This window comes from Aythya fuligula, chromosome 14 (assembly GCF_009819795.1).
Source record: "Aythya fuligula isolate bAytFul2 chromosome 14, bAytFul2.pri, whole genome shotgun sequence".
Classification (NCBI taxonomy): Eukaryota; Metazoa; Chordata; class Aves; order Anseriformes; family Anatidae; genus Aythya; species Aythya fuligula.
Window position 1 is genome coordinate 5,167,229 of NC_045572.1, and position 26,735 is coordinate 5,193,963.

Consider the following 26,735-nt stretch of genomic DNA (forward strand, 5'->3'; position numbering starts at 1 on the left):
AGGTGAATTTGATTTATATTTAGCTTAAACAAGTACCTATCTGCAGATACATTCATTCTAAATTAAATGCTTATTGTGCAAAATTCCTAAATTTTGAATATTCTGTGGGGCCAAGTGGATCTTAGATCTTACTCAAAATCTCGATCTTGCCCCATGCATATACCAGCCCAGCTGCAACTCTTTGTCATTTCACATTCATATAATATCGTTCCAAACAAATCTAAGAAAACACCATTATGAAAGATAGATCTCTTCTGGTCTGGCATCAGATCAGTTGACGGCACTCATTAAAATGAAAAGAGCCTGGAGCTTTTGATATTAAGTCTCTGTTGTCAAACTATTTTTCTTTTAGCATAAAGTATGCTAAAGACAATGCAGGTGTAGTGGCAGCTTTAAGAAAACAGATATGGAAGCAATTATTTCAGTGGGAGTAGAAATATGAATTGGACTAGAATTGTACAAGGCTTCACTTACTGAAAGTGAGTTCAGACTGAACTATTAAAGGAAGCCTTACTCATAAACATGTCCTGCTATGTTCTAATAACAATTTAATTCAATACATATTTTGTAGATGATGACGACTAAGTTACACAATGTATATACTTATTACAAACAGGGACGTTTGGAGCAACTGGAGCACATCCCTCTACATAGCAGGAATTCCTCTGAATTGCTTCATCTTTCATTCTTCTCTCAAGACAATCTGATGAATTTAGCCAGACATTTAAATATTTTCAGGAGTCTCCAAAACTCTCTGGAGCGTGCCATTATGTGGCTTCCAACAGCACTAGAAGTGCTAGACAGACTTCCTCTTGATACATCACTTCAATTTCAATTGACAATTATTCTTCTGAGCCACCCAACACTTCCAAAATGCCTAGATGTTTGTCTTCCCAACACCTACCCTTGACCTTATACATACAAAATCCTTATATACACAAGGATGCAAAAATTCAATAAACACTTGCATATTTTAGCAAGTTCCTATTGCTCAACTGTCAATTTGCTTCTTGATTTTAGTCTCTGAAGTAATCCAAAATTTCATCTCTCATCATAGTTGTGTATCTTGAATATATCCAGGTGAATCCCCAACTTAATTCCTTCTCATTTCTTCCTAGACTATGTTTATGTAGCATATATATATATATATATATATATATATATATATATATATATATATATAATTATTATTTTTAATTAAATTGTTGATTTTGAAGCTAGTTCTGGTTGCTGACCTATGCCTTCTAGGTACACAGAATAAAAAACAGAGATCCCAATGCCAAAATCAAGTCTTATTAAATGGTAAGAAATGGTTAGTTCTCAGTGCAACTTGTAACCTTTTTTTTTTATTGTTGTTGTTGTTGTTTTTCTCTTCTTTTTATTAAGCCTGTGAGCTACAGCTATGGGCACTGTACAAGTTCACAGGTGTGGCAAGGTTTTGGTAGCAGTGGGGCCACAGGGGTAGCTTCTGCAAGAATTCAGAGATAAAAAAATATAACAAAAAAATGTTTTTATAAATACATCAACACAAAAAGGAGGACTAAGGAGAATCTCCATCCTTTACTGGATGCGGGGGGAAACTTAGTTACAAGAGATGAGGAAAAGGCGGAGGTGCTCAATGCCTTCTTTGCCTCAGCCTTTAGCGGCAATACCGGTTGTTCTCTGGATACCCAGTACCCCGAGCTGGTGGAAGGGGATGGGGAGCAGAATGTGGCCCTCACTATCCACGAAGAACTGTTTGGTGACCTGGTACGGCACTTGGATGTGCACAAGTCGATGGGGCCGGATGGGATCCACCCAAGGGTACTGAGAGAACTGGCAGAGGAGCTGGCCAAGCCACTGTCCATCATTTATCAGCAGTCCTGGCGATCGGGGGAGGTCCCAGTTGACTGGCAGCTAGCAAATGTGACGCCCATCTACAAGAAGGGCCGGAGGGCAGACCCGGGAAACTACAGGCCTGTCAGTTTGACCTCAGTACCAGGGAAGCTCATGGAGCAGACCCTCTTGAGAGTCATCACGCAGCACTTGCAGGGCAAGCAGGCAATCAGGCCCAGTCAGCATGGGTTTATGAAAGGCAGGTCCTGCTTGACGAACCTGATCTCCTTCTATGACAAAGTGACGCGCTGGGTGGATGAGGGAAAGGCTGTGGATGTGGTCTACTTTGACTTCAGCAAGGCTTTTGACACCATCTCCCACAGCATTCTCCTCAAGAAACTGGCTGCTCTTGGCTTGGACTGGCGCACGCTTCGTTGGGTTAGAAACTGGCTGGATAGCCGGGCCCAAAGAGTCGTGGTAAATGGAGTAAAGTCCAGCTGGAGGCTGGTCACTAGTGGTGTCTCCCAGGGCTCGGTGCTGGGGCCGGTCCTCTTTAATATCTTCATCGATGATCTGGACGAGGGCATCGAGTGCACCCTCAGTAAGTTCGCAGATGACACCAAGTTAGGTGCGTGTGTCGATCTGCTCAAGGGTAGGAAAGCTCTGCAGGAGGATCTGGATAGGCTGCACCGATGGGCTGAGGTCAACTGCATGAAGTTCAACAAGGCCAAGTGCCGGGTCCTGCACCTGGGGTACAACAACCCCAAGCACAGCTACAGGCTGGGAGACGAGTGGTTGAAGAGCTGCCTGGCAGAGAAGGACCTGGGAGTGATGGTGGATAGTCGGCTGGATATGAGCCAGCAGTGTGCTCAGGTGGCCAAGAAGGCCAACGGCATCTTGGCTTGTATCAGGAACAGTGTGACCAGCAGGGCTAGGGAGGTGATCGGCCCCCTGTACTCGGCTCTGGTGAGGCCGCACCTCGAGTACTGTGTTCAGTTTTGGGCCCCTCGCTACAAGAAGGACATCGAGGTGCTTGAGCGGGTGCAGAGAAGGGCGACGAAGCTGGTGAGGGTCTGGAGAACAAGTCCTATGAGGAGCAGCTGAGGGAGCTGGGCTTGTTCAGCCTGGAGAAGAGGAGGCTCAGGGGCGACCTTATCGCTCTCTACAGGTACCTTAAAGGAGGCTGTAGCGAGGTGGGGGTTGGTCTGTTCTCCCACGTGCCTGGTGACAGGACGAGGGGGAATGGCCTAAAGTTGAGTCAGGGGAGTTTTAGGTTAGATGTTAGGAAGAACTTCTTTACTGAAAGGGTTGTTAGACATTGGAACAGGCTGCCCAGGGAAGTGGTGGAGTCACCATCCCTGGAGGTCTTTAAAAGATGTTTAGATGTAGAGCTTAGGAATATGGTTTAGTGGGAACTGCTAGCGTTAGGTCAGAGGTTGGACTCGATGATCTTGAGGTCTCTTCCAACCTAGAAATTCTGTGATATGTCCCACGTTAAATAAGGAATAAGGGCCCCACTCCTGACCAGAGCCAGGCCAATAAGTGATGTTGTTTGCACCTCTGTGAGAGAGTATTTAAGATAGGGGAAAAAAAAAAAAACAACACTTTGCTACACAGCAGCTGGGAGAGAGAGAGGAGTAAGAAACAGCCTTGCAGGTGCCAAGATCAGTGAAAAAGGAGGAGAGGTGCTCCAGGCGCTGGAGAAGAAGTCCCGTGTGGCCTGTGGTGAGTACCATGGTGAAGCAGGCTGTCCCCCTGCAGCCCATGGGGTACCACGGTGGAGCAGGTGGACCTGCACTGACAGAGGCTGCAGCCAAGGAGTGAGAGCTGCCATGGCGGAACTCGGCTGTCCAACCGAGTAAAACTACCACAACAGGTACATGAAAGCCTCTTGACCTGATGGTCTTGCTGCAAGTGGAACATTTGCTTTAAGACTAGCTTCTACTCAAAGAATTTTTCTAAGGTACTATTTCTTCTGATATAGAAAACAACCAGTTGCCAGGCCTAATCCTGTTCACTCTTGGTCAGAAAAGAAGTTGCTTAAAATTTAATTATCTTTCCAGAAGAAAACCAATTATTTCATTTGGTGAAAGCTATTCGTTGTCCATAAAGTTACCAGCACAACAGAGTTATCCTCTCTTTCAGAGAACTCTGAGGTACCAGACTGGCAAACACAGTGATATTCTTAACAACAAAACTGAAGATCATCTCTGATATTAGATAACTTCACGTCAATACCTGATTTTGCATCTTAGTGTTAAATACTACAAGTCCTATATGGGAATTTTTTTGAAAAATATTTATTAATCCATTTGCCTTTAACCTGGGAAGATTTGGCATAAAATAAAAATACACAACAAAGTGAAAATAACTTGCTATCCAAAGAGAAGGGAAGCTAGAGCAACAGCTGCAACTTCATTCAAGCCCTCAGATGTTTTCCTGTTTATATTAATAAAGAATTCAATAAAAGCAGTAGAGATACTGCATACTGTATTTTAGAAAAATTGCCACACACTTCAGAAGACTGCTCTCAACCAAGTTACACAGCACTAGGATTCATTGCTATCCAGCTTCTTCAAATATAGGTAAGTAATTTCTACTCATAGAACCTCTAATCCAAAATCTAGTTCTGTTCCTGAAAAGTATTCAACGTGGCTTCCACATATCAGCTCAAATATATAGATACTTGTGTCATATTTGTGATACACAAATCACCAAGAAACCCAATACTCTCAAAAAAAAAAAAGTCATTAAACCAATTCTCCATGTGATCCAAAAAGCATTAAATGAATTTTCCTAAGAACCAGAAAGGAAAGGAGTTAACATGCCATCTAGCACTCACATCAAAACAAACTTCAACTAGAACATAATTCATGAACTTCTGGAACTTCTGTTAACAGAAGAAAAATAATTTATCTTTGAATTTAAGAGTGACACTATTAAGGGTATAGCCCATAGTCCTTATTATTTTTTTTCCATTTGTAACGTAGTCCAAGGGATGCACTTCAAATGGTAAATCAACTTGGCAATAAGATATTCAAAATGTGGAAAGTAAAATTCTAGTGATAACAATTCAATCCATATTCCTGAATCTCAAGAGTTACTGATATCTTACATTAGCCCAATACTTGCAAATAACTCAAGCATCACACAATCTATGGAAACAAGGCCTTCATTGTTTTGCCATTACATTGCTAAAGGAATTGGTCAATCCAAAACACCTGCTAGAATGACAGCTGAGTCATCCCTTGAAAATTTTCCTGTTTGATTTGTTTTCCCAACCCCCATTCACTTTGCAAGGTAACTGTGAACACAAACACACACCACCTGAAGTAGAGGAAACTTGCAGTTTCACAGGTAAGTTAACCATTCACTTGGATGCCTACTGCATTCTAGAAGCTTAAAACCAGGAGGAGTTCTTGATTATTATTTTTTTTATTATTATTATTATTTTTTAATCAAAGCTACCTGTGGGGTTGGAGGCAAAAGGCTCTTTAGTAAAGCCCTTCTCTCTCTATGAGTACTTTCGTTCTTAATTTGGGAACACACTAGCACCATACACAATAAAAAGAGAAAAACTCTTTCCCATGTGTAGATGTATCCATTTCTTCTACATGTGTTTCTGGCTATCCTTTTCAGTCTTTACACACCCGTTATGATTTTTGTTTGTTTGTTTTGTTTTCACCCTAGTGTCCAGAATTCCTGCTATAGAGTTAATTTGTCTTTAATGCATATGGACTGCCACTAGCCTCTTAACCTTAAATGACTACAATTCCCTATGGAAAGCACTTGGCAATTTTCTCATGCCTTCAGTCCAAGAACTTCAAAGTTACTATGATAAACGACTCAATTATAACATTACCCTGAAGCCCTCTGGCAGCAAAATCTGCATATCTTCTGATTTAGCATATTTCCATCTCAACTTATGCAATGCAGGAAATAAAGACCTAGGACCAGATTTTATGAAATCTACAAAATCCATTAATTCCCAAAACACTTGGGCAAGTATGAACTTCACTTGTGAAGAGAAAGACAAAAAAAAAAAAAAAAAAAAATCAAAATCCTATTCAGCTGCTATCTTTTCTTGTTGTTACTAAAGAGAAGATAATACAGTCCACTTCTATATAAATAGAATTAAGCTATTTTTTCTTCCTAAAACAGAAACAGTTCACTTCTTAAATGTGCATGAGAAAAATATTTATTGACTGACTTCTGGGAAGACTGATATATTCTCTAAATATTTCCCTCTACAATTAAGTTTAAAGGCATTCTACACTTCTAAAATAAGCGTGATACACATACTTTTCATTTTACTTGAGAAACATCCTGCACAGTTGAAATAGCTAGAGATAGCTAGCTCTCTTGCTAGTTGTTTCCACTGTACAAATTCAAGAAGCATAAGAACTCCATTTTATGTCACCAACTCTTTCCTTCATATTTTTCGTACTCAAAGACATGAAGAACAAGGTCATGGGCAAGAGCCAGCACGGATTCTCAGAGCCATCTAAAACATGTTCAATTGCCTCATGTGACGAGATGACTAGCTCCACAAACTATGATTGAACAGAGGATGTTTTTACCTTGATTTCAGAGAGACTGCCACCCATACTCTTTTTTAGATCTAAATTGATCAGATAAATGAATAATAAACTGCATGTAAATTAGCTAGACCATTGGGGCAAAAGGTTTTTAACAGCTGGTTCCTAGTAGTGTCCCTTTGAAATCAATAGTAGGGCCAATGTTGTTTAGTAATCTTTAATAAAGACGTTATGGGGAACAGAGTACATACAAGTTCACAGACAGCATCAAATAAAGGGGAGCAGTCAGGGCACTGAAAGACAGGCCTTCAATTCAGGTGTACAGGTCAGAAAGTTAGGCTGACAGAATCCTCATTAAGTTCATAAGGGGGAAAAAAGTCACATACATAGGAGGAAACAAGTCCCTGGTCCCTGCAACACTTAGAGGCTAGTCACTGACTGACCAGGGAACTGCTTTGCAAAAAAATAAATAAATAAATAAATAAAGCATCTCAAAGTCTCAGTGGGCCACACAAGAGTATGCAGTGTGCCCTTGCAGCAATGAAGGCCACCCTACACCAGTCTGTCATAGTAAGATCATAGCCAGCAGGGTGAAATAGTTGACTAACCTCTTGTATTCAGGATTTATGGAAGTTAATCTGCCATACTGTATCCAGTTGCAGGCTCTCCAGCACAAAAAAAGGCAATAACACGTTGGAGTGAGTAAAGCAAGGGGCCATTGCGATGATCAGGAGGTAGTAGTATAAAGGCATATGAACACATGCTAAAGGAGCTGCACTTGTTCAACTTCAATAAAGGGTTATGGGGAGATCTTACAGAAGTAACTACAAAGAAAGTAACAGGATAGGAGAATAGAGACCCTCTTCTCTGCTCCACAGTAAGAGCAGGTAATATGTGGATGAACATTAGTAGAGAAAAAACAAGTCCTGCCAGAACCACCAGTTCCTGAAAGGATTCAGAAACATTCCACATAGCTTCAGTACTACCAGTATCATGCAGAGTATGTTAACACAGCAGTAGTGAGGTCCAGTCACTTTGATAGTCATGTAAAGTCAGAATAACTGTAATTTTACAATCCAACATTTAATAATTTTATTGCTCTTGTTGGGTAGTACCACAGGTATGATATTGGATAGTTTCAGTCTCCACAAAGTTTTAAATGTTAATTGAATAGCCACACAACACCTGAGAAGTACAAATTCTGCTGCAGCTCACCCTACTTTAACACACCTACACAACACAGCTTTTAATTCAAAAAAAATAAAAATAAGAGATGATTCCTTCAGATTAGAGAAGGCTCTCAGGTATGACTCAAACAGTGTTTTCTTTCTGTCTGAAGGAATGAGAAAACTGATCTTAGAGGTTAAGTGCTCTGATCTTGGGCATAAACTATCCATTATCAAGCCCTTTACAGTAGTGTTTGGTTAAAAGCCCACATTAAGAGTCCAAACGATCTGAAACTGCTTGCAGGCAACACACTTCTGTCCTCATCTTTATAAAAATAAACAAATGGACTTGGCAAACTATAGGTGCTAAAAAACACTCAGGAATAATTCCTTTTTGAAACTCCTGCAGTGGCTAAATTCCCCATTGAGTAGATTACTATTTAAAGCCATAACTGAGACGTGCATAAAGCACCACAATGGGCTAAGTTCAGTAGTTTCTTCAAGAAAATACATTTGTTCCACACTGCAGGAACTCCTGACTGATTATAATAGCTTGCAGATTTTATTATATAAAAAGAAAATATTATGCTGGCAGAATAACATTCTGAGAGTAAGTTTTATACTCGCATGTCCTTCCGCTTTTCCCCCAAAGTTCTGTCGTTACTTTCCAGTCCAAACATCACATGGTCACATCATCTGTACATGACAGACAGTCTGCAGGAAGGATGAAACAGCTTGAAAGAGGGCCAACCTCAAGCAGTACTACAGAAATACAAACCTTGTGAAACAAGCAGGAAGAACTAAAGTTTTTGTCACAGATGCAGATATACATCATCAGAATAACCAGCATGTGGTGGAATAGCTCATGCCGTCACACCTGTGTTTGATGATAAAGGGTTCTCAAAGAGAAGCAAGGAAGAGCAGAAAGAGAGGTTCCTCTTTGTGAGGAGGATCAGCTCAATTGTCTGGAGGTGCTCTACAGACTTGTTGAGAAGCTCGCTGAGATGTGCCAGCCTGGATCAGGGGACAGGTAGTGAAAGACACATCATGGCGGAACTTCATTACCAACCACCCACACAGGGTGAATAAGAGAACGCTCTTCTTTAAGCAATGACAGGGAGCCTCCAGGTCGCACACCTTGGTTCTTATAAGGGACTTGAATCTCTGTGACATGTGCTGGAAAGGCAGCACAGAGTAGGCAAACAAGTCAGGATGCTTTCTTGATAGCGTCAGACAATTTCTCAACATAGATGCTAGATGGGCCAACCAGGGGTGAAGCTTTCCTGATCTACCACTCACAAATGATGAGGTGTTTGGGGGTGTGATAAGTCTGTAGCATCTCTGGCTTGAGTGACCACAGAAAAATGATGTTCAAAACAGTGAGGTGTGTGAGGAAGATAAGTAGAAGTGCATAGGCACTGGCATTCAGAAGAGCAGAAATCAATTTTTCAGAATTCAAGGGAATCGCAGGGGACATGCTGTGCAAAACAACCTGAAATAACAGCACAACAACACTCCATCCAGCTAATGGGGAAAAATGAGCAGGTGTATCAGAAGCCAACCTTGGCTTAACACATCTCACAACTGAGCTCCAGTGTAAATGAGATGGTAGAGGACAGTCTTCATGGACACAGACTCTTAAGTCTTAGTGGTGAAACACAAGTTTCAAGAAGGAGTGGAATAAACAGTAGTGGCAGAGGATTGAGTTCAGTCTCTCCTCAGAAATCCTGACCAGTGGGAACAGGTAGCTTCTATCCGGGTGTGCAGAGAGATCTGTCTCATGAAGTGCCACCTTGAAGTGCCATCTTTAATACAGGCAAATACTCAATTTGTCTTCAAAAAATGGAAAAAAAAAAAAGAACAGTACGGTGAAGTACAGGATGGTCAGCATCAGCCTCTCTTTGGTCCCTGAAAAAATCATAGAGCAAATACTACTGAAAGCAATTTCTGGGCACAGAGAAGGTGACTGAAAATAGCCAACAGATTTACCAAGGTTAAATCAGATTTGAACAACCTAACTGCCTTCTATGCTGAAGCAACTTCTATGGACTGAGGGAAAACAGTGGATATTGTCTGTCCTAAGTGCATCTGGAATACTGTGTCCATTTTGGAACTCCTCAGTCCAAGAAAGATGCTAATAAACTTCACCAAGCCCAACAGAAGACCACTGAAATGATCAAGACTTGACTACGCACAATGAGTCTAAGGAAGCTTAATTTGTTTATCTTGAAGAAGGGCAGGCATTGGGGTGACTGAATACCAGTCTTCCAATAACTAAGGAGAGGTTTCTCAGAAGATGGAGCAAGGGTCTTTATGAAGGTACAGGATGAGGAAGACACAATGACTGTAAACTGGAACAAGGAAAATTCCACCTGTTTATATAAAAAAATAAACAAAAATCTGTTACTATAAGGACAGCTAAGCTGGAGAATGAGTTGCACAAAGGCCCTGTGATATTCAAGACTCAGCTGGGCAAAGCCTTGAGAAGCCTAGTCTGAATTTCATGGAGACCTTGCTTTGAGTGGAGGCTGGACTAAGAGATCTCCTGAAGTGCCTTCAAACCCTAATGATTCTATGAGTCTATCTTTTCCACACAGAAGGGATTAAAACACTGGTTTGTTGATTTACCATTGGGGTGAGATGGGGTTTAGCAGAAAGCTTTAAAAGTAAAGCACAAAATAAAACATGGAAAATACTTCAAAACAGTTGGTACAGAAACGTTATTTAATATGCAGAAAACAGGATGTTTATACGTTATAAAGAGCAACAAGTACTGTGTCATTTTAGTTTAAGTATTATTTTCATTCACCCAAAGTAAAAAAATACCACACAATTAAGGTTAACAGTCACAGACACAAAAACATTTTTTCATGTTATTTCTTTTCAGTTCTTGAATTCGTATAACTAACCATTCCTACTTAACTACTGTAACTGTCTCATCTTTCATAACCAAAACATACCAGCTGGTTGGATATGAAAGGCTGTTACATCAGTCCTTTGCTATTGCAAAGACTAAACAGTTACACAGGTAGAAGCCAGAGAATGTCAAACTTCGCCCATTTGATAGTTAAATAAAAGCATGGCCCAAATGGTCTTTTCAGAACATAAATAAGTGCCTGCACTTCAATCTTCATCCCATTTGGCATCAAAATCTTCACTACAACTTATGGCTAACTTGAATATTTCTCCAATTTTTTTTTTTTTTTTTTTTTTTTTTAAGAATTTCTCCAGTTGTTTAATGCTACTTTAATGTTAATTAGGGACTTAAAAAATGGTAGACAAAGCAAGAAACCAGGATTGACAAAGGTTACTATTCTTCACAAGATTGTTCTTCTCCCTGACTTCTTGGCCTTTTCATTCATTTTATATTCTGAAATCTATATACTGTCAAGTATTGCATGCTCATTTGGGGAAAAAAAAACAACAACAACAAAAAAAAACCTGCATGTAAATTTCAGGAAAACTCACATTAATTTATTTCAGAGGCAATATCTCATGTTTATATACAAGTATGTATTTCATTTAACTACATTGTATATTACTGAATATAATTTGGTAAACAATCTGATCATCTGTTTAGCTGCTCTTCACCAATACAATTAGATGTTTAGGACTTCAGATATTTCACACCTGCATCTATTATGATGGCTACTGTAACATTTGATGGCCTGAGAAAAGTGTTCTACCAACAAACATCAATGATCTTAGTGAAGTCTGAAAAGAAAACAGAACTGACTTCAACTCCTTGTTCACTTTCAGATATGCACAGATCAGAAACTCTTCTTAGGAGATCTTTTCATGGAAGTGTAAAAGAGGTTGGATTTTTTTTCCTTTACTTTTAAATTCAGAAACATCCTGTTTCACCAACTCTATCCCTTCTAAGAAGTACCATGCCGAATATACACATCTCCTGTAGCCATTAAGGAGAAGATTAAGCCAAGGAGTGGCAGTAAAAGATGTAGAACAGTTTTAGTAAATAAAATGCAATTTTGAAGGATGTTTTGCTTGACAAAGTTAGCATTCAGATGTTACAACCACAAACAATTTTCTTCATTTTCAAGTATATTCCCCCTTTCCCTATCCCCCATCCTCATCCAACTATATTTTCTAGAGTGAAATTAAATAGATTCTACCGTGTTTGCTAAATGGACACAAAATTCATTTGTTTCTGAAAAAGACCAAGCACATGTATTTGACATTTTGACTTGCTGAAACTACTCATGATTATGAAAACCATTTTGCACTAAGACTCTTACATACTTAAGAACAATGAAAGAATAACCTTGGAAAACAATTATTTTGTAAAATGAAATTAACTTCAACTGGGAATAATTCATTTCCAACTTCTAACAATCTTCATGAGCAATTAAACTAGAGAACTTCCCAGGAAAAATACACACACACGATTGCTCCTCATCTTTTGCTGCGTTTTCATATGTTAGCTATTAAAAATCACTACTCCAAAGGATTGCAGGCCTGTTTCTTATACTTTCACATTCTTATCTGAGAAACTTATATCCAGATGTGTTTCTCAGCCTCAAGAACCAGCCTCTGCCTTATGGCTTTGCTTCACAATATCCACTGCCATTTCTGGAAAACAAACTTTCTTTGCTCAAGAGCTTGACTTCTGGGCTTTGTGTCACCACTGTATTCTTGTCTCCAGTTTACCACCCTACTGCAGTTAGGCATTTCAGAAATGCACCATTACTTCCCTGTACTATTTCCTTCTAATGAATTCTCTTTTCCTCCCCAGCTATATTATTAAAACACCATCTCTAACCAGCTCTACAACTTCAAGAGGAGACTGCTAGCCTCTTCTCGTCACTCTACAGCTATTTCAGTGAAGCCTGTAACCCAGTTCTCACTTCACTAAGTGATGTTGTAACCACTACCACCATCACCAAGACAACATGTTTCATCCAGCATTTTCTGAAATCAGCATTTCAAAACACGTTTAATATAATGCCTGTTCTAATCAAAACAATACCACTATACAGACAAAATAAATTTCAGGGGAAAAATCCCTAAATCCCTAAAACTCTATTCAAGTCCAACACAAAGCATGTCTCATGACTAACAGGAAGATACAATACATTTGAACTGCTTTCAGGGTGCACCTTTTCCTTGCTAAAAAGTGATCTAAGTGATCCTTGAACAACACAACTGTATTACACTTCAGTGTCTCCATATCTGTGGATGACCAACGCAAAAGCAGTGGTAATTTTAATGGGCTTGATGTGACTACATCTGCTACATGAGATTTCTTTTGCAGATTATACTCTAAAGCAAACAGATTGGGCAATGAAATCTTTGGCAGAAAAGTATCCTGTGTTCTTTACTATTCCCTTACTGTAAGAGAAAAATACTAATATAAAGTGAAACTATGTTCTTACAGACACCTCTGTGTAACAGTTGGAGGTTTTTGGTCATCCATCCTTAAAAGAACTGCATGTTCCAAGGAACTCAACTACTAAATTCCAGGGTAATTTCTTCCACTTTCAAATAACCTTTTTGGAATCTCTGAAGAAAAACTGAAAGTAGGAATTAGAATCTATTCTACTTTGGGGAAAGTTGTTTGTGGAAAAGACCTTTCCAAGTTTTTTGCATTAGGCTGATATTACATACTATGCAAAACTAGCTACTCTATCACTGCTAATAGCCATTTTGCCAAACAAAACTTTTTACTTCCGAGTTTAAAAGCTGTTAAAATACCGAAAGTGCTCATCATTCACCAGTGCATACCAAAAGAAAGATTTCAGTGAAAACATTAATAGAGTAGGTTCAACTACCTTAAAGCATTTATTTTTATTACAACCTGCAAAAGTCAGTAAGGCTCACAAGATCACCATTTGTATCTTTTGTAACTATTAAGGTTATTTATAGTGTCCCTATAGAAACATATGGCAGTAATACCTTGCAATCTAGTAATCAGTTTATTTTATACAGGTTAACTAACACATTCCTTACCAGCCACAGGAACAAAGGAAAAGACCAACCGAAAGAACAGGGATTGAGAAATATTTCCTTAACTATTAGTATGCACAAGAATGCACCTATGACTCTGCTTTCTGCATATTATTTCCATAGTAGTGAAGTGCCTATCTTTTGAAACATTTCATGAGAATGTTCATTCACAGGACAGCATACTTTCCCCTTTCCTCCCTGCAAATCAAGCAGCCACCAGCCTTAACAGAATGCAGCTCTTGGAAAAGCAGTTTGGAGCCAGCTATTAAACCCTGCATTTTACAGACTGTGATTTTGGATATGGGAACCTTAAATTCAGTAGTATGAAATTTATTACTGTTGCCATTTTCATCATGCCTAGAAGGACCCTTATGACCATTCAAGATTTCTTCACATCAAGCATTGTACAAACAAAGGTGGCCCCAAAGGCCTTTCAGCAAAGACCAAAAAAAAAAAAAAAAAAAAAAGTAAAGAGATGGAGACAAAGAAATTAAACAGTATTGATCAGTACAGATACTGACCTCAACTCTACAGTAGCCCAACTTGCATTAAAATTTTACATTTGCCATCACAAAAAAGAGAAAAAATTGCAAAACTACCTTTTAATTTTTCTTTTTTTTTTTTTTTTTTCTCTTTTTAAAGGGGGCAGTTCCTCTAATGGAAGAACATGAAAATGGAAAACCAAATAAAGAAATACATCTAGAAAGAGTTTGTCACCAGCCAACAACACCCACCACCCTCTTCAACCACATCCACAGACTATTAAAATAAGTTACTGATTTTCAAAGTGTTAATCTCCAGAGAAGTTTCTCCCTCCCTCTCACATGGAGCCTTGATTAAGATAGAAGAGCTGATCTGTCTGCACAGACAGGTACGATTGTGACAGTACAGAGAAAACATTCTGAAAAAATTACAGGCAGCCGATTTGTCTTGTTCTTTTGGGTGATTGCCTACATATACAGTCACACCGTAAGGTGACTAGAGTACCCCCACACAGCAGAAGAGGCTTGAAGCATATCTGTTAAACTCCTAAAGATAGCATCACTGCTAACAGCCTCGTACCTCAAATGCAAGTGAGCAGAGGTACATGTAGCAGCCAGTAAGGTATTGGCCTAATGAGAATGCTATCTGCCAAAATTGTCTGAATTACTCAGGCTTTAAATACATATATTAGGTGTTTGAGGAACTTCATTAGTAACCTGATACTACTTCCACAAGGCTGATCATTCACCATACAGTTCAATAGTCAGGTAATCTTACTGACCTCTCTCTGCAGGAGGCACTGAGGATTCTCCAAAAAAAGTCCTACTGACATAAATTAAGAATTGCTTCTGCAACAGTATCACAAATTTTCAGGAAAACACAGGGAAATGTGCGTTTGCAAGCAAGACAAATTCTGAAATCAATTTAGAAGTTCAACATAGTTTTTGCAGATTTATCTTAATAAAAATGTGATGGAAAAATCAAGTCAAAACCAGTTTTAAAACAGCAAGGTATTTTCTTCATTTTAATATAACTGTTTTTTATTGAAAATGCTCTCTACATCAGTGACAGGGAAGGAAAGAACGTAAACATCAGTTCAAATGATTTCCCCCTGTGAGGGACAAAATTAGATTAAGGTCTCAGAAAAAGAAGCAACTCCAAGATAGAAAGGTAAAAATCTAATTAAAAGCTCCAGAAATCTATCAATCACAGGATTAAAAACACATATTGCAGCCACCAAACAGATGGTGTAAAACTGAAACACAGGACAAATTTATTCTGACAGAGACAACTGATTCAGTTGGGGTAAAAAAAAAAAAAAAAAAAAAAAAAAAAAAAAAAAAAAGCTGATAAAGCTGATATGGATCAGCTTTTTACAGATATGGATCTCAGAACTCATCCAAAACTTACTCTGCTAGTACAAGACAACAGACCTATCCCCCTTATAATAGGGGGAGAGTAGATCTATTATGTATTTAGTGCCATTACAAAAAATGCCAGTTGCTTACAAGGCCATTTCCCAGTGGAAAAGAACAAGTTCTTTCCATTCCTGAAAGCCATTCAACATATTAAATGATACATCTGACTGGACAACACCAAAAGAAGATCTGAAAATAAAACATTATGGGTCTCTTGAGTAAAGAATTGAAAAATATTGAAAACAAAACTTCTTGGTCCATGTCACAAATAGAAAATTACTAGAGCCCAGCCCTTCCTTATCCTGAGAATTACTTAAAAAAATAAACCAATACAGTCAAATAGATACAGCCATACAATGTCAAAAAAAAAAAAAAAAAAAAAAAAAAAAAAAAACACCACTGTTACTGAACTTAAAAGGGAGAGGAATGATAACAGCAGACCCTAAACTTAAATCCATACTAAACTACAATAATATAGCTGAATCAACAAGAATGAGAAGGAACTTCCTGTTATCCAAGGAGCAGAAAGGAGACAAGGCATGTTCTACAGACTTATCAAAGACTTCACAAGACCATGGGGCACAATATTTACCTTTATACAATGTTTTCTGAACAAGACTGCTTGCTCATCTACACCTCCTTGGAACATGAACAAACAGATAGACAATCACCTAAATGAATGTCACATTCATTCTAGTGCCATTGCCAATATAATTTTTCTTCAGGTAGCTTTGTCATTTGATGTTTACATGAGTTTTTCCCCCAGTTATCTTGACACCTTCCTTCCTCACTTGAAGCTAGAAGCTTGCTTTTTCTCTACTCGATGAGTATAAAACATTGTTTTGTCTTTGCAGGGGTGGAAAAACAACCTAAAGAGGAAAAGAGAGCTCCCCTTCAGGGAGCTGTTGAACAGCAAGACGGAGGATTCACGTTTGTTCCTACAGCTTCAAGACAAAAGTTGCCTCTACTTAAATTTAATACAAACTCTGCTAGCATTGGAGAAGCATACTGGCACACGGGCTCAGTTTGTCCCCAGCTGCTGAAAGGTGTTTCAACTTTGTGCCACAGAAATTCTTGACCTGATCCAGTATCTGTACTTGCAGAGAGCAAACAGGTAAAAGAACTAAGAGGCACTAGGTTACTTATGAAGAACATTCCACAACCTCTTCCAAAGGTTAACACAACATCTGAGATAATTCAGTAGTTGCAGTATTACAAGACACTGTGAAGCTTATGTCAGAATTGAAGTCCCGTATCAGACGTGCTCTTCCTAACTCCTTTGAGTGTTTCAGGGTTACTTAGGAAAGAGGGATCATCTCTTTAATCACAGAGTTTCTTAAAACTTATTTTCTCATGAGGCTGCAGGCACTTTTGAAGGTAAGTGGCTGCACAACTTGCAGTTCACATTCATTCAGAATTGCATTTAGTTATGCTACTTCAGTAGAAAGATTTAGATTTCGTAGGTTCAAATTTAGAGAAATAGGTAAATAACAAAAAAAAAAAAAAAAAGATTCAAATTTACTGAGGGGGAAGAGTGATTTACTTTTTAATTACATTAAACACAAATGAAATTACTTTCTTTGCTTGAAACATTACTTGAATGGTCTCTGCAGCACTCAGCCATGGTGAAAGAAAGCTCACTTCAAGCTCAGTCTTCAGAAAACTTATTAGAAATTTACACTGACTTTAGCAGACGATACATGAGAAAAACAAACAGATGTACAGTTGTGAATAGGAAAGAATCCTGACAGTTTTTAACTTTGAACCCAGAGCAGAACTGTTTTCCTGGTGGATCAAGTGTAAGCCAACATAACTGCAATATTTAAGGAATGGCTTCCATTCTCCATAGTACTTCAGGGATGATTCAATCTTCTAATCAAGGACAAATGGATCCTACTAGACCACCACCAGGCAAAAAGCTATTCATTTTTAAAGATTAGCTGCAGCAACAGGCAGACAAAGGAAAAAAAGCAAGCACTGTGGACACCACAGGAACAATATCAAAAAGTGTTATAACAATGAAGTTTTGAGTCATTTGAGCTATTAGCTTGTGGTATAGAGCGTATCCTGATTTAAGTCTCCTGAACTGTCTTCCCAGTAAAAAAGCCCAATTCTTACTGTAAAATTGCCTAAACTCATTCACTGCATATCCTTATTAGAATCTTGTGCCAGGATGTTGTGCTAAATCCACATGGCTACCCCAATCATCTTGTGAGATTATGTGGGAAAACTATCTTCTTTCTGATCTATGGAAGCTAAAGAGTAGCATAGATATTACTAAAACACAGACAGCAAGTCATATCACATGTTAATGTCCATGAAGAACAGGTTATCTTTGTTTTAAACCTAAATGGCAATGCTTGAGCTATAAAGAAACATACATAAAACAGGCATGGCAGTTATGTTCCAAAAAACTACTGACAGTACTCCCTATGAAGTTTAAATGACTTCATAACAATCAACTAAAATCAAGGATTTTTTTATACAGATATCTGTAAGAACACAAGAGTAGGATTTATTTATTTTCTGTATCATTATCCATTTATACAGGTGAGTTACACTGACTTTGGTACACACTCCCCTGCCAAGAACACACACAAATTCCAGAAAGAAAAAATTACATCTTGTCTGTACTTTAGGACTACATAAAACAAGATAGATGTTCTTTAGAGGGGTTATTTGCCATTCCTCTAATTCTTTTGCATGAATCAATAACTCAGCCACAAAGGTAAGATCATAAAAAAAGTGAGTGGCCTCATTCATTAAGAAATGTGCACTAAATCTGATTCCTTGGATTTCAGAATCCTAGCCAAATCTGTGGGGACTACAGACAGCATGACATTGGCCATTATTTCCTTATGTAGCTACCAGAATTATAATAGCTAATTTCATCATTCTTCCTGTTTCGATCACTTCAAAACAAGGTAACAAATTTAATAGCACAAGACTCTGATCCCCTGTAAATTCATTTCCACATTCAGTGAAGCACAAGCAGTCAGCATTAAGTTAGTAAAGGGAAATTAGCCAAATTAAATTAAGCAACTCAGTCAAGTTTTCCCAAGATCATTACCTTTGACAGCAAGCTCTTCGAAGCCAAAGCCATGCATGTCTACTCATTGACACATTCCCTAGAGGGAGGAAAAAAAGGCCCCATGCAGGATTTTGGAGATTATTACTACACAAACAAGTGCTACTCCCTAGTGGGAAGAATCCTAGAAAAACAGAAAGTCAATGTACAAGTCAATATAATATTTGCATGTGTTTAACACTGTATTCCACTATAATATGGAAACATCCAAGACAGGAGTTTAGATTTAATTCAAAGAAAAAATGAGGAAGTTGAAGACATAAGACAGTGCAATTTTAGCAGCTACATGCACCTAGGCCAAAACCACCATAATAATATATTTGTATAACAAACCCCAGACCACATGAAAACTCCAGAGTAAGCAGATGACTAAGCTTCTAAATTGCACCTAAATGTGGACATACTCAATTTAGCTACTCAGGCAAAGCACAGAACAGATTAGTCCTGCAAACTTTATCAATTTAGAAAGGTAAAGAATCCTCCAAAGTAAAAGACAAAACGAAGACCAAAATTAATACAAGAGCTATCAATTAAAACAGATTCCAAGCCAGAAGTATAAATTGAAGAACTCAACATGGCTAAATTCTTCAAAGAAATGTATGTATATATGTATACTCTTACATACATACACACACACACAATGTGCTTATAATAGAGAGAGAACTAGACATGAGTGGGAGGAAAAATGCAGAGACTCATCCTTCATATTCAACCAGAAAACACACACTGACCCAACACCCCTAAGCAGTTTGTCCATTTCACTTGTTCCTTTCAGAGCTGTTGAACACAGCAACCATTAATCAAGTGGCTTTGATCTGCTCATTACATTTACACCATTTCAAACTAAACTTGACTATCAGCACTAAGTGTTATAAAAACACACATGTATAATACTTCACATCTATAGAAAACATCTACAGAAGAAAATTATACAAATACAGAGCACATATAAGAACTGAAGCACTGCGAAACAAACTCTGATGACAGAAGTCTGAGGAAGCAGTCCTAAGGAACGTTTCAGAAAGGTAAAACATTCAAGATGTTTATGGATGCATTTACATAATCTTAATTTCAAAACTGTGATTTCTGCCTCCATTATTTGTGCAGAACATTTTCTCGGTTGCAGAACTTGGATGTAACAATCATTGCATGCACCCCTAACAGTTAACTCTAACCCTGTTGGTAGGATTTTAAGTTACTCAGCAAATGTGGAATGGATCAGTAACTACTAACAAACTGGAAGGTCAGCTATATTACTCTTGCACTTACACAGGAAGAGATAGACATGAAAGCAGGTCCAAGATGCATATGTGTGAGACATAGGTTATTCCAGGGATTCCTGGAACTTACTCACATTTGTTTCCCCACTCATTTATTTTCTCCAGACTGAATCATCTCTGAACCAGTAGCATACAACATTCATTGCGCTTTTTAGGTCTTCATGAGACTTAACTTCTTAAAAACTACAGTCTACACCAGACAAATAGGATACTGCCACAGAACGTAATAACAAGGTAAACTGCAGCACAAACCTAATACTACTTGCTATATTTGTAAAGCTACTATTAAAGATGAAACTGTATAAAGAAAATTTTAGGTTAGTTGTATGATCTGTGATCACTGGTTAATCTGTGAATTCCCTTCAAGATATAAATCACAGGCACAACTATTTATAAAAACTGCATCTTCAAAGCACTGAAAAAAAAAAAAAAAAAAGAAAAGAAAAACACACATCACATTTATTATGAAGAAGGAGTAATCAAAGCTCTGGTGATGTTCATTTCTTGCAATATCAGATGTTCACTAATTTATTTAATAGAACTTCTCAAGAAGACACGTTTCCCCCCTTAAGACTTTTTATCATTTTTTTTTCATGTTATACTTTTAGCTTTCTTGGGTTTCATATTAATGCAAATTTAAATAATATTTAACTTGGCTCCTGTATCCAAAACATTCTGTAACATTTGTACAAACATAACTCTAAAAGTTTGGTGGCAAAATATTTTAAGTGGTGCTGTTAGATCTCTTATTAATTAAAGCCAAAAGTTTCCAACTTGAACTGGTAGGTGGGTTTTTTACCTCAAAAGAGTGCAGACAGAAGACAACATGAGTCTAAAAAGTCACTTGCTGTGTGGCCCTCAAGAAACTTGTCTGAATTATTTTCCCAGCATTCAAACACTTTTTCTGAGATCAAAAGTATCTTTGCCATTTCAGATGCAATCAATTTGTTTTCATTTGAGTTAAACTAGCTAAGACTGCATACCAACCCACTGTCATGTCACAGATAGAGGAGTCCATGGACCACAGAGAAAATGAGATACTTGGATATATCCAGTGGCTGACTGATGTTTTACCTAAGAGCAGAACTTAGACTCAAGAGAATATAAGGTCTTTCCCTCTAAAGATCACAGTAGAAAATTCAAGTTAGTGCAATTAGCAGCAATCTATATTTAAAAGAATTTATACAAGCTTTAAACCACTGCTGTATTGAAGACGACAGTGAACTTTACAAAAACAGTGCAATGCTCATGGCAGGCTAAGAGAATAAAAAGTGAAGTTAGTAACATGTTCTGTATTTTTAAATACTGCATGATCCTCTGTATGTTATTTCCACAAGGTTTCAGCCACTGAATGCTCCAATAATACACTATTTCCTAAAAAAAGGGAAAAAAAAAAAACAACCAACCAAAAAAAAACCAAAAAAACGGAGCATAGATATATATATATCGCTCATCAGTAGATTATCTCTGAGGTTAAAGATTTAAACTGAATATTGTGAAATAGAATTGTTCATCATGCAGACATTAATCTAAAACTTAAATCTGTAAACTATACCAAAAATTATCAGGACCAAGAGCACAGTAATTACACGTTCTTTCATTCTTTTTAACACTTAACATGCCAAGGCCAAAAAACTTCCTCTTTCAGCTTGGCTTCTCACAAAAGGCAAGGAAAGTTAACATCTCTATTAAGTACGTTCTCACAAAGGAAACCTAGTTACACAATGAATTCAGCCTTGGTAAAACACAGACAATTACAAATTACTGTATTGCTCTTTAAATAGTTCTCAGGTGGCCAACTAACCTTGTATTGTGGATTATTCTAACCTGAAATCTAAATGTTTTATCCCAGCCCTTGACTCTTAAGCCAAACAAACACACCCCACCAATGAAGCATACAAAATGTTTGTGTTATCACACAGCTACACTTACTCTCACTGGCTTGGTATACTACCAGCCTGGGAGGGGTGGTGTTTGTTTGGCTTTGGGGTTTTGTTGGTCTCCAAACTGCCAAGTTGCTACCCATCAGTTTTAGAAAGTACAGAGTTTTGTGCATAGAAGTTAAGCTTTCTGTAACAGTTATCTGAAAGCTGTTGTTCACATGGCTGGGGTGGAAAAGAAGGCTGATATGGCCACAAAACATTAAATATGGTAGAACAACCTAGGAAGAAATCTGCACATTGCTATCGTTTAAGATCTCTCAGCACTATAAAAGTAATTTAGAAACCTTCAAGGATGCTATAAAATTTCCCTCTGGAACAGAACTTAGCCTTTGAAAGGCATCTATATATGAAAGCTTTGTAACCTAGTTTAGCTTTCTTACTTCAGGAAAATACGCTTGAAGTTCCCCCATGTCTATGGCCCAGAAGGAAATAAAACAGGAAATCAGGCCATAGAATAAGCAGTTGTTGCCAGCAAGTTTTAAAACATTTTAAGTTATCCATTAATCTACATAAGGCACGATTAACTGCACTTCTCGTAGACCATCAGTGGAGCCCAGCGCAGAGTCACGCTGAAGCTCTGTTTAAGATTCCACTTTGGACATCTTCATATCTAGCACTGGGCATTCTCTGAAGTATGCCATATGCTGTGCATTAAGCAAAGCCAGAGATGCTGTCCTCTGTGCCAAATGAGTGCCAGAACAGTATCATGGATCTCAAAAGTTTGCTTTCAGTCCACTAAAAAACAAAATAAAATAATAATACAAATTTTGTCTGCACACACTGATTACATTCTCCTGTGCTGAGGTCTGAAGCACCGCACAATATTACACTGCTAGCATAAACTCCAAAGTAGATTAAAAAGTAAATAACCAGCTTCCTCATAACAGTGACTTTGGCAGTTTAAGACAGAAACTAGAGACTGCTTTAATGTGACCTCTTATCCATTTGAATTAGTTTATAGCAGTAGTCGATTTTTCCATGGTGATGAAGTCACCATGCTGTGAAAGTATGCAAGGAGAAACTGCTACCAGCCACCAGGTGAAAACATCCAGGTTTCTAATTGCATATGAAATTGGTGTTTGCATTGACAATGATTATTGCTGGGAGCATTCCAGGTAGAGGTCTAAGCTCCATTACATGCAAGTCACTGCAAAACCCAATCAACAAGATCCCAATCAGCGGTTATTAAACTGAGGAGAAAAAAAAAAATAAAATAAAAAATACTATGAAGCTCCAAAAAATGCTGGGTTTAGTGTTTGGTTTTGTTTTAAAGCAAGAGCAGCAGCAGGATACCTGTAACTTCTGAAAAGCTCCTCCCCTTCCCTCCTGAAAACATTAATCCGTGTTTCATTAGTTAAACTGCTGTAACTATGTACTCCGCGCTGATAGGCAGGTGTTGAGAAATTCATCCCAGGTGTTTGAACAAGTACTCGAGGAGCCCCTAACGTTTATTACTTACAGTCTCTCTGCATTCCTGGGAATATCCCTCGGTACAGTTTTGAGTCCTAGTCCGTGGCAATCCACGTTGGAAGCAATGCACGTACATTTATGTGGGCATCCTCCAACAGGCATCCAACTTGCGGAGCTCCAAAAGCTCAAGATCGTTCCAAGGCACAAAAACGCGCTTCTTCCACCAGCCAACATGGTTTCTTGAGCACTTCAGCGGGTACAAAAGTGTGCGCGAACACCCGGCCCTTAAAGATGAAATGCCTCTCTGAAGGAAGGGAAAAGAAAACAAGAGGCTCTTAGTACAGCCCAAGGGAACCCACCACTGCCATCATCGCCGGAGCACCAGCAAACCTTCAAAGGCGGCTGCGAGGGTTACGTTAGGTGGAAGAAGGTGGGGAACCGCCTGTCGGGCTCAGGTTTCCTCCTGTTATTTACGAGCGGTACCAGAAGGCAGCGACTTCAACCCGGCTGGAGCCAGACGCGTCCTCGGATGAAGGGGAAGCGGCGGTGCCCACCCGCCGACCATCCCTCAGCGGCGGCGGCGTGCCGGGCAGCCTCCCCCGCTCCGCATCGCCGGGGGCAGCAGGTACGAGCCGGGCAGCAGGCAGGTGAGAGCCGGGCACAGCAGGTAAAAGCCCCCGGGGCGCTGCCTGCAGCGCTCGCTGCTGCCGCCGCCGCTCCCCCGCAGCCCCGCGCTGGCGGAGCCGGGACCGGGAGGCGGCGAGGGGCGGCCGGGGGGCGGAGGGGGCGGCGCTCGCTGCCTGCCTCCCGCCCGCCCGCTCCCCCGCACCGGGCACGGACGGCAGCCGGGCGAGCGCCCGCGGCGAGGGGGGGCCCCCTTGCACACACACACACCCCCTCCCAAAATCGCACCCGCGGCGCCCATTGGCTGCGGGGACCTTGACGTCAGGCGGCGGCTGAAGTTTCGGAGAGGAGGGAGGGGGGAGTGCGGGGCTGCGCTGGAGCCGGGGGGTCCCACCGGTGTGTGGGTGACCCCCACCCCCCCGCCTCTTTTCCCCCCCTTCCAACAAGCTCCGTGTTTGGGGCCGGAGCCCGCGGCCCCGAGCCGGCCCTCGGCGCCCCCACGCCGCGGCCCCGAGTTGGGCTGCGGGGGGCTCGGGGCTTCCTCCGCCTTTTGTTCGCCCCGTCCGCACTCCCCGAGTTCCCTCTGGCGGCCGCGGGCGGACGCTCACCGCCCGGCCCCGCGCTGCCCCCGCGCAGGTGGCCCCCTTCACCTCTCCACACCTTCATCCCTTCATCAGAGGCCGAAGGCAAGCGAGGTTTGGGAAAGGAGGGCAGGCGGAACGCAGTCACCCCATAGGTCCGGCAGGGGGTTGACCGACGGCGCTGCTCATTACCTTGTAGCCAAAGTGTGTTAAAAAAAAAAACACGCAAAAACAGGGTGCCCTAAAAGTCCATAGACATTTAGAGATGGATTGGAAGAACTGGAGTCATGGGAGACACGCAAATCAGCATTTTCCCAAGCCAAGTCGTAAGACCATTAACAGGATGAAAAAAGTAAAGCTGCTGTATACAAGTCACAAAAACCCTCTCAAAATACTCAGTTCCTTACTTTGCACACCTAAAGACAGTTTCAAAGGCAAACTTATGCATAACACATTGCTAATAAAGATACTGCATGGACAACAGTTGTTCTGCCTCTACATCACCAAGGAGTGGCCCATGACAGTGGAAGCAAGGCTTTGCTCATGCAGATAGGGATAGCACACATTTCCCCGGTCCCACAAAGAACCAGACCAGCAGTCCCTTGAAGCTCCCACAGCCACCTCCAACAAAGATGTTACAGGGTTCAGTTACGTTTGGATTCAAGTTCTCAGGCTCTGCTCAAAATGTGTTTTTCTATGAACATAGAAGTTTAGTATTCTAGGTGAGGGCTTCTAGGAAAAAAACGCAAAGATGTTCACTATAAGATATGGACGTGGCATTCCACTGTGCAGTAGCACACCTTAAATACCTGTTCATTTCTGGCTCCATTTACCTCACCTTGATGACTGACATTTGTAATCATCTAAGGCGTTCCTGCCTACCTTGAGAGTTGGCTTTGCCCCAAACCATGCTATGTCCACCAGTACAGCCATCTGTGCAGCCACTTGCTGCTGCCCTCTCCAGCAAGGAAAGATCTGACACTATGGAGCATTTCCCAGTGAAAAGGAATTGGCCAAACAGCATATGTAAGACTGCTGATGAACCTTCACCTCTCCTGTTCTGGTCTTTGAAAAAAGCAGTTATAAAAAGTCATTAAGAGATTTTCTCATTTTATAGGGAATTATTTCCATGACAATTTTTCTTTTTTAAATAGAAGCCATTTGGATCAAGGCTTAAGATTGAACTGCTTACCTGCCTAGACTCAAAGCTCATTTAAGTGGCCCTTAGACTGCATCCAATGCAAAAAGGCTCGGTGACAAGTCCCACAAGGTCTGAAAGTGCACAGAGAGACTCAACTGTCACCCCTTTAAGCAGTCACTTTAAGCTGCTTCAGAAAAGATTAAAAAATACTTTTCTTCCACCTCTCCCTAATCTTCAGGAGGCTGAGGTTGGAGAAGGTGGGCGTAATTCTGTCTGGATCCCCAGATAAGCCTCTCCTTTTCTGGAGCAAAGGGCCGAGGAAGATCACTTCAAGCTCCCGCATTAACAAACTGAGGGGCAGAGCCAGCCGTAACAAACCGCACTCTGCTCTTACAGTACCCAAGGCAGCACTGCTAACTGCAGCAGCCTAATCCATATCCCACCCCTTTACCCTCTTGAGAGGGCAAAAGCACAGCCAGCCCCAAGCATGTCACTGACACTCATCACTATCTATTCTGAGGCAAGCGCCCTCAGTCAAGTGTTAGTCTACAAGAGATCAGCTCTTGAACAAGGAACAGCTGGTTCAGCCAGATGACAGAAATTACACTGCTTAGCAAGACAAAGTACTCTGAAAGCTCTGAAGTCTCCTCCACACACAAAGGATGTCTACAAAGGTAGACATCCTTAGCCCATTCAAGCAGTGAAAATACTTTTGTCAGAACTTAGCTTGCCTCAGCAGCCAGGCGACAACAGTCCAAAGAAAGATTTCTTCTGGTTCTGGTCTACTAGCAAGCCTCCTCCCACTTCAAAGATGGCCCTATGGAGAGACACATATTCCCCCCTCAGGACAGAGATACAGAAAGTGTTGAATACTAAGTAAATTAAACTATAGGTAATGCATATGTGACCACCCTATGCTATAATTATTTTTGAAGCTACTAATATTCAGCTCTGCAGAGCTTCCAATTCTAAGAAACGCTGAAAAGATTCCCTCAACCTCTTGATATGATCATCCATAGCAGCCCCCACATGCCATGTTTCCCTGTTTCTCTCCCCAAAAATTTGTTTAAAAGAGCACAGGTAAATCAGACAAAAAAGCAGAAAGAAAGCTGAGCCAAAAGTCAAGCCTACCCTTCAAACACACTTCAACATTATAAAAACTGAGTCATGTTGTCCTATATTCCAGTTAAAACAGCATTTAACGGATCTGGTTATGTTTTATCAAGGCACACCACAGAAAAGTAGCATTGGCTCTGCTGTTTTCCTTTTAGATACCCACTATGG

General features: G+C 40.1%; 1 protein-coding gene across 2 annotated transcripts in view; it reads right to left on the reverse strand.

Annotated features, from left to right (window-relative positions):
- SLIT3 (slit guidance ligand 3) overlaps nt 1–23,809 on the reverse strand; it is a 516,877-nt gene extending 493,068 nt beyond the window's left edge. Inside the window, exons 1-2 of one of the 2 annotated variants that reach the window (XM_032196646.1) lie at nt 23,496–23,808; nt 23,155–23,409 (exon numbers count right to left, since the gene is read on the reverse strand). In XM_032196646.1, the coding sequence (XP_032052537.1) occupies nt 23,155–23,339 (185 nt within the window). In that variant the 5' untranslated portion in view covers nt 23,340–23,409; nt 23,496–23,808. Of the gene's footprint in view, nt 1–23,154; nt 23,410–23,495 lie in introns of both variants that reach the window. The other variant, XM_032196647.1, reaches the window with a different exon arrangement.
- Nucleotides 23,810–26,735: the final 2,926 nt, after the last annotated feature.